General features: G+C 45.4%; 1 protein-coding gene across 2 annotated transcripts in view; it reads left to right on the forward strand.

Annotated features, from left to right (window-relative positions):
• trappc10 (trafficking protein particle complex subunit 10) overlaps nt 1-12,452 on the forward strand; it is a 124,562-nt gene that overhangs the window by 15,124 nt on the left and 96,986 nt on the right. For both annotated transcript variants that reach the window (XM_059650076.1, XM_059650075.1), the window contains exons 2-7: nt 1,785-1,866; nt 6,369-6,504; nt 7,718-7,914; nt 8,050-8,245; nt 9,099-9,210; nt 9,518-9,765. In XM_059650076.1, coding sequence (XP_059506059.1) covers nt 1,785-1,866; nt 6,369-6,504; nt 7,718-7,914; nt 8,050-8,245; nt 9,099-9,210; nt 9,518-9,765 — 971 coding nt within the window. The remainder of the gene's footprint in view (nt 1-1,784; nt 1,867-6,368; nt 6,505-7,717; nt 7,915-8,049; nt 8,246-9,098; nt 9,211-9,517; nt 9,766-12,452) is intronic.

The raw sequence follows: 12,452 nt of genomic DNA on the forward strand, positions 1-12,452 counted from the left end.
GTAAACAACTGCACCTCTCAGTTGCGAACCATTTCAACTTCCCCTCCCATTCCTTAGACGACATGTCCATTCTGGGCCTCCTGCAGTACCATAATGATGCCACCCGAAGGTTGCAGGAACAATGACTCGTATTCCACTTTGATACCATTGGGCTGCAGGGTTCCCATGTGGATTTCACCAGCCTCAAAATCTCCCCTCCCCCCACTGCATCCCAAAACCAGCCCAGCTCGTCCCTGCCTGCCTAACCTGTTCTTCCTCTCACCCATCCCCTCCTCCCACCTCAAGCCGCACCTCCATTTCCTACCTACTAACCTCATCCTGCCCCCTTGACCTGTCCGTCCTCCCCGGACTGATCTATCCCCTCCCTACCCTCCCTACTTGCCCACCTGTACTCTCCCGTGCACCTATCTTCTCTATCTATCTGATCCGCCTCCCCCTCTCTCCCTATTTATTCCAGTTCCCTCTCCCCATCCCCCTCTCTGATGAAGGGTCCAGGCCCGAAACGTCAGCTTTTGTGCTCCTGAGATGCTGCTTGGCCTGCTGTGTTCATCCAGCTTCATACTTTGCTATCTATTTACAATATGGTCCTCACTGCCCCATTTCAGCATTCCCTTCCATCTCCAATCCAGTAGTGCTGTATAACTTCCTAAATCTGTGCTATCTGCCCATGTTCATTTTGGAAATTGGCCGTTCAGGTTTCAGCCAGGCATTGCCACTAAAACACTCTGAATTCAAAGCTGCAAATCAGAATCAGGATGTCTCTGTACCTGTTCTGTACATGCAGCTTTCTCCCACATCACCAGCATATGAGCATGACTCTTTCATCATTCACCTTGACTGTAACCTGAGCAGAGACTTCTGATCTCACTTGGGCAACGTTACCTCAAATTCCACCAACATTAACCTTGGTCTCAAAAGCCTGAACAGAAATTTGGGAAGACCGAAAGCATCTATTTCACAATCTTGTTCAAAATCCCATGTCTGTTGACCTCAACATTGACACGTGTGCCCTCTGTTACTTAGAATTCCCAATGTAAAACCTTGGTGCTGACACCCAGGAATCGCTTACAGATTGGAATCTAATCAAGTGATGCAGGGCGGTTTATTCATAGAAAAGCAGATACTCGGGAGTGAGTTACGTGCAGGCTGGAATCTGGTTGAGGGGTTTAGGTGGTTTATATATAGAGTAACAGATACAATGCAACACCTTCTTTGAAATGCAAGGGTAAAGACAGTTACTGCATTCTGCTGTGTTTGGGTGTGTGAATGGGCAGGTGGACTCCAAATACAGCTGGTGATGCTATATAATCATAGACTCTTCAGCACACATTGAGGCTATTAAGTCCAATTAGTCCGCACCAACCCGCTGAAGAGCATCCTACCCTAACCCCGTAACCCTGTGTTCCCCACTGCTAACCCACCTAACCTGCACATCTTTGGACTGTAAGAGGGAACCGGAGCACCCAGAGGAAACTCAAGCAGACACAAGAATAATGTACAAACCCCAGACAGGTAACCTCCCAAGGGTGGAATTGAAGCCAGATTCCCTGGTGCTGTGAAGCAGCAGTGCTAACCACTGAGCCACCATGACACTCATTGTGTCCTCTCAGACATTTATCATAATGAGAGCTGCCATGATATGAGGGAGAGTTCACAGTTTCACTGGGTTGAGAGGAAAGAGGCTTTGCTGAGCAGTTGATGGTTGCAGAGGGATTTTGTTTCTGACTAGTGGAGGTTGTGAGCCAAGTCCTTAATGGTTTCGCTGTCTTTTTCTCTGTGTTTAGGTGCTGGCGACCAAGCCCTCTTCTCCTCTGTTTACTCAATACTCATGCAGCAACTGCCACGAGAGCCAATGGAATGGAGAAGGTATAGTATCTGGAATAGTTTATCCTCCATTTGCCTATTTGATTAGCTGTCAGCAGACTGCAAAATGCTGTAGGCCACAGACTCATGCTTAGAACATCAAACATTTGCATTCTACAGAGCTCAGTGACTGTCCTTAGTATGTGGGTGCCATTGCTTTGTTCTCTCCCTGAGTCTGAGAGAGGAGTCCTGGCAGGAGACGGATTTACCACCCTGCTTTCCAGAAAACTATCTTCCTGCAAGATTGGTTCCTTCCCCTGTCCTGTTTCAGTCTATGGCCCATGACCCTCCACCCCCATTAAACTAACAATTAATGAGATTGTTAGTTGATGGATCGGTATTAATTTTCCTAATTTAGTGAGATTCTAGAAAGTTTTCATCAGACTGGAAAGTAGAAATATGTTTGTAGAAATGTATTTAGAAATATCACAACTTTATTTAAGGAAGGAACAACACAAGGAACTATAGACTCGCTAATGTGACATTTGTCACAGTGAAGATATTAGACTTGATTTTTCAGGAGGTTACAACTGGGCATATAATGAAATTGCAAGATAATTGGAAGAGTAGCATGCTTTTATGCAAAGGAAATTGTATTTAGTTGATATATTGGAACACTGTTGAAGGAGCAACCTGCTCTGTGGATCATGGGAATGAAGGCATACCATATTTGGGTTTCCAGAAAATGTTTGACAAGATACCGCATCAAAATAGCTCACGGTGATGGGGGTAACAGCCGAATCTGTGTAAGTGGATCTGAGCGGGGACAAATCCGACAGATGAAATGTAATGCTGGAAAACATAAAATTGTTCAGGAGGAGGAATGCTGGGGTGCAGACGGGTTTTGGTGTTCACGAGTTGAAGGCTGAAGGGATTACAGAATCGCTACGGCACAGAAAAAGGCTACTCGTCTCACTATGCTCGCACCTGCGCTTCAAATTGTCATTATTACCAAGTAATACTAAGTTACTAAGTAAAGGAAAAGACAAGCCCTGGACGGATTAAAGAAGGACAAGAACATCGCTGTACCACCTGCAGACAAAGGGTGCATGACAGTGATAATGAATAAAAAAGACTACATCTCCAAAGCACAAGCACTGCTCGCCAACAAGAACACATACCGACCAGTACAAATTGACCCGACACCTCAACTAGGCAACAAAATCCTCTACACTCTACAGAAACTTAAGCAAACAGGACAGAGCCACAAAACAGACTTCTTAAGAATGAAACCTGAAAGAAACAACACACCCCAATTCTACGGCCTCCCTAAAGTGCACAAGCCCTCGGACCCATAGTCTCCCTACTAGGCACTCCATTGCACATATTCGCCAGAGAACTACAGAGAAGACTCAAGCACCGAGTCAACAAATCACTCCACTCCATCCACTCAGCCCAAGAATTCCTCAACTCCAGCAAAGACATAAAGATAGAGGACGAAGAGACCATGATATCGTTTGATGTCACCGCCCTGTTCACATCAATAGACATACCACTAGCAAGAACACAGCCCCAGGGAAACCATCTCCAAGGACAACATACTTAAACTACCAGGCCTATGCCTGACCACCCACTTCACCTTCAACGGCCAAACATAGGAGCAAATCAACGGGACACCCAAGGGATCGCCTATCTCCGGACTCCTAGCAGAAGCAGTGATGCAAAGACTGGAAAGGACTGCCCTTCCGCAAATCCAACCTAAACTATGGATACGCTACAAAGATGACACCTTTGTCATCATTAAATGGATCAAATTAGAAGAGAGACACAAACTCATAAACAACGCCCTCACCGGAATAAAATTCACCAGGGAGGAGGAGAAGAACAAACAGCTCCCATTCCTGTAAGTCATGGTAAAGCGCAAGACAAATGGGGAACTCCAAACAAAAGTACACCCAAAAGCCACACACAGAGACCAGGTACTGAACTTCAACAGTAACCATTCCAGTGCACACAAATGAAGCTGCGTGTGAACACTATTTAAAAGGGCAACAACACAGAGCTACACCAAGAAGAAGAATCCAGGCTTTCAAAGATAATGAATATCCAAAGAGCTGGGTCAGGAGATGCCTACACAAACTGCATCGGAAAGACACTACACGGCCCAACACGCTTCTCACACTACCCCATACCAGAAATACGTTCGAACTCACCCAGATGACTCCTACGGTCGCTGGGCATCAGAGTGGCACATAAGCCCATGTTATCCCTACAACAACTGCTCACCCAAACTAAGGACCCACTCCCTGCCATGGACAGGACCAATGTCCTCTACAAGTTTCCCCGCAGGGACTGTGGGAAACACTACATGGGACAAACAGGAAGGAAACTAACAACAAGGGTGCACGAACACCAGCTGGATACAAAAAGACACGATGAATACTCACTCATCTCAATCCACGTGGACGAGGAGAACCACCACGCCGACTGGGACAACACCAAGATCCTCAGACAGGCTCAGCAGAGACAGGCACGGGAATTCCTGGAAGCATGGCACTCCACAAAGCAGGCTATCAATAAACACATTGAACTCGACCCCATATACATTCCACTATGGAGGAAACCCGGAAGTGAGGCAATCCATCGCAACAGACCCCAGAGTTTAAAAACCAGGCGGGAAAACACACCGCTTCATCAGAAGTTGCACTGAGGATGTTACCCAGCACCGTAACGAAACGTCTGCGGAACAATAAATTAGCTCGACAAGGCAACCAACCTCAACAGCCTCAATTATTACCAAGCACCAATCTCCTGCATTTTTTCCCTGCCACGAAAAAAATTCTTTCGAAAAATCATCCAGTGCCTCTCTTGAATGTGTCAGTTGAACCTGCCTCCATCACATTTCCAGGTAGTGTAGCTCATGTCCTGACTACTCACTGTGTGAAGAGGTCTTGTTTTGCATCACACTTGCCTCTTTTGCGCATTTCTTTTTGTCATAGTCTTTTTGTTTTTGGAGTTTGGTTGGAATCATATCTGACATGTAGGAAGATTGTTCATTGGAGGTCAGTCATCTCAGTTACAGGAGTTCCTCAGGGTAGTGTCCTAGGCCCAACCATCTTCAGCTGCTTTATTACTGACCTTATGATGGAGGGAAGGTCAGAAGTAGGGATGTATGCTCTTAATTGCAGAATGTTCAGCACCATACTGAAGCAGTTCATGTTCAAATGTAAAAAAATATGGACACCATCCAGGCATAGGCTGACAAGTGGCAAGTAATATTTGTGCCACACAAGCTAACCATCATTCCTTGATATTCAATCACATTATCATCACTGAATCTCCCACTCAATATCCTGGAGTTACTGTTGATCAGAAACTGAACTGGACTCATTGTATAAATACAGTGGGTACAAGACCAGGTCAGATGCTCGGAATACTGCAGTAAGTAACTCGCCTCCTGACTCCTCAAAGCCTGTCGGCCATCTACTAGGCACAAGTCAGGAATGTGATGGAATACTCCCCACTTGCCTGGATGGGTGCAGCCCTAGTAACACTCAAGAAGCTTGACATCATCCAACACAAAGTCCGCTCGAATGGAACAACATTCACCAGCATTCACTCCCTCCAACACCAACGCTCAGTAGCAGCAGTGTGTCCTATCTACAAGATGCACTGCAGAAATTCACCAGATATCCTCAGACAGACTTTCCAAACCCATGGCCATTCCCATCTAGAAGAGCAAGGGCAGCTGATACATGGGAACCCCCTTCCCCTTCAAGCTCCCCTCCAAGCCACTCACTGTTCTGACTTGTAAGTATGTCGCTGAGCCTTCACTGTCACTGGTCAAAATCCTGGAATTCCCTCCCTAGGGCATTGTGCACCAATCCACCGCACATGGACTGCAGCAGTTCAAGAAGGCAGCTCACTGTCACCTTCCCAAGGGGCAACAAGGAATGGGCAATACATGCTGGCCCAGCCAGCGACACTCCTCTCCAACAAGTGAATCAAAAAAAAATACATGTCTACCTTCAGAGCATCATGCACGTAAACCTCGTGGTCCCTCTGCTCCTGTACTCCCCTCAGAGTTGTACCATTGAGACGCCATACCAAACTGTTGTATTGAGACAGAAAGTGTCATCAACCCTCAGCCAGTTTTCTCCCAAGGCTGTGCTATTAGTGTAATCACTCACATTCATGTGAAAGGGTCTCACTCCCAGGTGAGTGGACATTGTAGAAGAAGAAGCATGGAGGAGCAGTCAGTGCTAATGCATAGGCAGAGTGCACAGGTTCCACACTGAGAAGGCTGAGCTGGATGAAAAGGAGATTCTTGAGATTAGCCCACAATGCACTTCCTGGGAAGATCATTGAAGGAGCGTGGGATTGAGGCAGTTTTCGGCTGGTTGGAGAGAGATAAAGTGAAGGTCTCAGTTGGTTGGAGAGAGATAAAGTGAAGGTCTCAGCTCTAAGTTAGCCAGAGAAAGAGGGAGGGAGAGGTTCAGCTCTCAGCTGTTTAGAGAGCGTGAGGCAGCCGAATGTTAAACTTTATTTTCCCTCCTATGTTCCAGGTCCTATGGGCGGCCACCTAAGATGATCCACCTTGAAGCGAATTTTGTTCAGTTTAAAGAAGAGCTGATACCTAAAGAAGGAAACCGAGCACTTTTAACCTTCCCTTTCCTGCACCTATTCTGGACGGACTGCTGTGTGAGTATAGTGATCCGAGTGCGCCTGTGTCAGTCGGTGTCACTGAGCAGGTGCTGCTTGATCGCACTGTTGATGACATTTTCCATCAGTTTACCAATGATTGAGAGTGGGACTGATGGGGTAGTAACTGTCTGGATTGGATTTGTCCTGCTTTTTGTGTACAGGACATACCTGGGTAATTTTTCACATTGTCGGGTAGATACCCGTGTTGTAACTGTACTGGAACAGCTTGGCTAGGGGAGCTGCACGTTGTGGAGCACAATTCTTCAGTATTATTGCTGGAATGTTGTCAGGCCCATAGCCTTTGCAGTATCCAGTGTCTCCAACCGTTTCTTGATCACGTGGAGTGAATCGAATTGGCTGAAGTCTGGTATCTGTGACGCTCGGGACCGCTGGAGGAGGCTGAGATGGGTCATCCACTTGGCACTTCTGGCTGAAGATTGCTGCGAATTCTTCAGTCTTATCTTTTGCACTGATGCGCTGGCTCTTCCATCATTGACGATGTGGATATTTGTGGAGCCTCCTCCTCCAGTGAGCTGTTTAATCGTACGCCGCCATTCATGACTAGATGTGGCAGGACTGCAGAGCTTAGATCTGATCCGTTGGTTGTGAATTAGCTTATCTGGGTCTCCTTACCCTGTTCGAACCATATAACATTAAAAAAAACAAGCAAAGCAGAATAGCCAGTCAGCCTTTCAAGCCTGCTTCACCATTTAGTATAGTCATGGCTGATCATTCAACTCAGTCCCCTGTTACGCTTTCTTCCGTTGATCCGATTTAACTCTGACACCTTTCTAATGCCTTCCTGAAAACATTGTGTTTAAGATGCTTCCTCACTTTACTCCTGAATGACTTTGAGCCTATCTCAAAATTAGAATTAATGTTCTGCACACAAGTAGCCCTGTTTGGTTGATGCCTCATTTTTCAGGTGTGCCTGGTGCTGCTCCTGGCATACCCTCCTGCACTGTCCATTGGACCAGGTAGAGCCCCTGGCTTGATGGTAATGGTTGAGTGGGGAATATGCCAGGCCGTGAGGTTGCACATTGTGGTGGAGTACAGTTCTGGTGGGGGGTGTTGTTAACTCATAACTTGACTTATGGTGTACAGTCCCCTCGACTGAGTGAGAGACCACTGCCAGAGTTGATGGCCTTGCTGTGCAGTACTATATCCCTGTGTGGTATGTGAAACATATTCTCTAATTTCACTATTCTAGGACACTGAGGTTTACAAAGCAACTGCAAAGGATGAGATCACAAAATGGCAAAACATTTTAAAAGCATACAGCAGCTCTGATTGGCTGATTGTTGTCGTGGAGAGTGATGCCAAAAAAAAGAATAAAACCAACATTCTCCCACGGACATCGATCGTTGACAAGATCAGAAATGACTTCTGCAACAAACAAAGTGACAGGTAGCAGAATCCACTGTTTCTCACCCTCATTGCAAAAAAACCCAACCCCGAATGGAAATGGTTGCTCTGCCTGTAATTTCCTAATCTGGCCGTGTCTGCCTGTCTCTCTTTCTGACTTGTCATTTTCTCTGACAGATGTGTAGTGCTGACAGATCCCCTGAAGGATTCTTCCCGCACTCAGGACTCTTGGAATGCTTTCTTCACTAAGCTCCGCACTCTGTTGCTTATGTCATTCACCAAGAACCTGGGAAAATTTGAGGATGACATGAGAACCATGAGAGAGAAGAGGACAGAGGCAGGCTGGAGTTTCTGTGAATATTTTATGGTTCAGGTACGGTTGCCCGAGTCTAGGACAGTTTATTCGGATTTTCTCTCACTGCCAAAAGAGGAAAATGTTGCCTGTCAGCCTGGTTGTGTTTGACTGAAGCAGCAAAAGCTGATTCACTGGGAGCAGGAGCAGCCATGGAGCTCTGCATGAGGCCTGGAGTGTCTGTGTTTTCCAGCAAGATTAAGTGAAGGGTAGAGAGTAATATGAACTGTGATCTACTGTGGGCTTATTTTTCTCGCTTTTGTTGTCTCTTGCCATCTCGCACGCTCTCGCTGTCTTGCACTCTCTTTCTCCAATGAAGCTCACTCTGTGTCCCTCCAACTCTCTTTTTTTCTATGGCCTTTTCTCCCTGACACTTCCTTTCTTTAAGGTGAGAGGGGAAAGATTTAAAAGGGGCCTAAGGGGTAACATTTTCCTGCAGAAGGTGGTGTGTGTATGGAATGTGCTGCTGGATGAAGAGATGGAGGTTGGCACAAATACAACATTTAAAAGGCATCCGGATAAGTAAATGAATAGGAAGGTTTTAGTGGGATATGGGCCAAAGGTTGGCAAATGGGACTAGGTTCCATTTGGTCAGCACAGATGAGTTGGACAGAGTCTGTTTCTGTGCTGTATGACTGTCTCGGACTCTCTTCCCTCCCATCTCACTGTTTCTGTCTCTTTCTCTTTCCTTCTCCCCTCACACCCCTGAGATGTGAAGAATGCTCACTCTGTAGCTAGTGCACTGCTACAGCCCTCACTCCCTCCAGCAGTACAGAGTAGTTGCTGTGTGTCATGTACAAACATGATTGTGTGTGTGTGTGTGTGTGTGTGTGTGTGCGCAGCTTTGCTGATAATGTTTCTGTTTCTTGTGAAGGAGGAGTTAGCGTTTGTGTTTGAGATGTTGCAACAGTTTGAGGATGCCCTAGTGCAGTATGATGAACTCGATGCACTCTTCACACAGTACGTGGTCAACTATGGTGCTGGAGGTGAGTGTTAGTTTGGCTTTCCCCAGTTAAGCAGAGAAGGGATCCTGAACTTTCCACATCTGACTTAGCACCTCACTAACAGCTAAAGGGTTTCAAAAGTAGCTTCAGTCCTGAGGGTCGAAGGAAATGAGCGTATAAGCGAGAATGTACGTGCAACAAGATAAACTAAATATTACAGCCAAATATTGCCTCTTCACATTTCCCAAACTGAGTGTCTCATTCTTCTTCCCTCACCGCTGAGGTTAACTGGATAAACCTGCCTAATCCTGGCCTGTCTGATATTTGCTGCTCTTCCCTTGTATTTCAGATGGGGCTAATTGGCTGACCTCTTTCTGCCAGCCAGTTCGAAGCTGGAATGGGCTGGTGCTTCGCAAACCGATTGACATGGAGAAGAGGGAGCTGATCCAGAAGAACAAGGCCACCTTGCTGGATCTGCGTAGCTATCTGTTCTCAAGGCAGTGCACTCTGCTCGTCTTCCTGCAGAGACCATGGGAGGTAGCACAGCGAGCCCTTGAGCTTCTACACAACTGTGTCCAGGAGCTGAAGCTGCTTGAGGTACCTGCCGACTGGTCTAGCAAAGAGCGAGGGGAGACTATCACTGAAAATGAGTTTAATGACGAGATCTCAGGATTTTCTCATTCTCTTGTAACACAGCTGAATGGAACAACAGCTGATGGGAAAGGATGTCAGAGGGAAGGCCCCATTAGATTGGAATACAGGAAGTCCTTTATTGCAAAACTGAGGGAGATAAGAAGAAATAGAAAACTAAAGGCTGGCTAGCTTAGTGTCTGTCATAGGGAAGGTGATAGAATTCATCATTAAAGAGCTTAAAAATATTCAAGGATTCTGCTTCCCTGTCTTCTCGGGGAGAGAGTTCTAAAGACTCAAGACCCTCTGAGGGAGAACGTTGAATTTAATTTATGTAATCTTAAATAAACTTCTTCAGGGTTGACTATACCACAATTTTGGTATCATCTGCAAATTTACTAATTATGCTTCCTAAATTCTCATCTAAATTCTTTATATAAATCGCAAACAAAAGTGGATTCAGCTCCGAACCCAATGGTCACAGGCCTCCAGTCCAAAAAAAATCATCTACCACCATCCTCTGTCTCCCACCATCACACCAATTGGCAAACTCTTCCTGAATCCCAAGTGATCGAACTTTACTATCAGTCTACCATGCAGAACCTTGTCAGAGGCTTTACTGAAGTCCTTGTAGACAATGTTTACCACTCAGCCCTCGTCAATATTTTTAGTTCTGTCCTGAGAAAACTGAATCAAGTTTGTGAGACATGATTTCCCACACACATGCTGACTATCCCTAATCAGTCCTTGTCTCTCAGAATCCCATCCAACAGCTTACTCGTCACTAAATGTCAGACTCACTGGTCTGTAGTTCCCAGGCTTTTCCTTACAGCCTTTCTTAAGTAAAAGCACAACATTAGCCACCCTCTGACACTTCATCTGTGGTTATAGTTGATATAAAGATTTCTGGTAGGGGCCCCATAATTTCCTCCCTAACTTCCCACAATGTCCAGGGATACAGTTGATCAGGACCCAGAGATTTATCCACCTTAGTTTTTTAAGACCTTCAGCACCACCTGTTCTGTAATGTGGACTGTTTTCAAGACATCAGTATTTATATTCCCAAGTTTCCTAGTGTCCATGACCTTCTACACAATAAAAGCTGATGCAAAATCTTTGTTTAATATCTCTCCCATCTCCTGTGGTTCCATACGTAGATGACTTCGTCAATCTCTAAGGGGCCCTATTTTCTCCCTTGTTGCTCTTTTGCTCTTAATGTACTCGTAGAATCTGTCTTTGCATTATCCTAAACCTTATCTGCCAAGGCTACCTCGTATCCCCTTTTTGCCTCCTGGTTTCCCTCTTAAGAATGCCCCTACACCCGTTATACGCTTTGAGAGATTCACTTGATCCAGTTGTTTGTATCTGGCATAAGCCCCCTTTTCTTGACCAGACCCCCAACATATTTATTCATTGTTCCCCGCTCCTACCAGCCTTAGCCTTCACTTTAACAGGTACATACTACTTCTGAACTTTCATTATCTCATTTTTGAAAACCTCCCACTGTCAATTCTCCCTTTATTTGCAAACAGTTTACTCCAGTCAACTTTTGAAAGTTCCTGCCTCATACCATCAAGAATTGCCTTACTCCAATTAAGAACTTTCGCCTTTATTCAAGGCCTGTCTTTTTCCATAACTATTTTAAAAATAATAGAATTGTGGTCACTGGTTCCAAAGTGTCCCTCCACTTCCACTTCATAGAACATAGAACATTACAGCACAGCACAGACCCTTCGGCCCTCAATGTTGTGCCGACCTGTCATACCGATCTCAAGCCCATCTAACCTACACTATTCCATGTACGTCCATATGCTTGTCCAATGACGACTTAAATGTACCTAAAGTTGGCGAATCTACTACCGTTGCAGGCAAAGCTTTCCATTCCCTTACTACTCCCTGAGTAAAGAAACTACCTCTGACATCTGTCCTATATCTTTCACCCCTCAATTTAAAGCTATGCCCCCTCGTGCTCGCCGTCACCATCCTAGGAAAAAGGCTCTCCCTATCCACCCTATCTAACCCTCTGATTATTTTATATGTTTCAATTAAGTCACCTCTCAACCTTCTTCTCTCTAATGAAAACAGCCTCAAGTCCCTCAGCCATTCCTCGTAAGACCTTCCCTCCATACCAGGCAACATCCGAGTAAATCTCCTCTGCACCCTTTCCAAAGCTTCCACATTCTTCTTATAATGCGGTGACCAGAACTGTATGCAATACAGCAACTTCAGTCAGTTGTCCTGCTTATTTCACAAAAGAAGGCCAGATTTTAACAAACTCCTTACCATCCAAATCTTTAACGCTATGGCAGTCCCAGTTAATGTTTTGGAAAAGTTAAAATCCGCTACTATTCTTATTCTATTATTACTATATAAAGAGCTGAGATCTCTTTATATATTTGTTCGTTAGTTTCCTACTGACTATTGTGGAGGGTGGGGGGTCCATAGTACAATCCCATCAAGGTCATCGTCCCCTTCTTATTTCTGAGTTCCATTCATGTACCTTCACTGGACCATTTCTCAGAAATATCCTCTTTAAACAAAGCACTAATGTTTTCCCTAATTTAAAAACACCATTCCCCTTCCTCTCTTGTCTCCCTTTCTGTAACATCTAAACTCTGGAAGATTGAGCTGCCAGTCCTATCTCTCCCTCAGCC

Source organism: Stegostoma tigrinum, chromosome 12, assembly GCF_030684315.1.
Source record: "Stegostoma tigrinum isolate sSteTig4 chromosome 12, sSteTig4.hap1, whole genome shotgun sequence".
NCBI classification, from domain to species: Eukaryota; Metazoa; Chordata; class Chondrichthyes; order Orectolobiformes; family Stegostomatidae; genus Stegostoma; species Stegostoma tigrinum.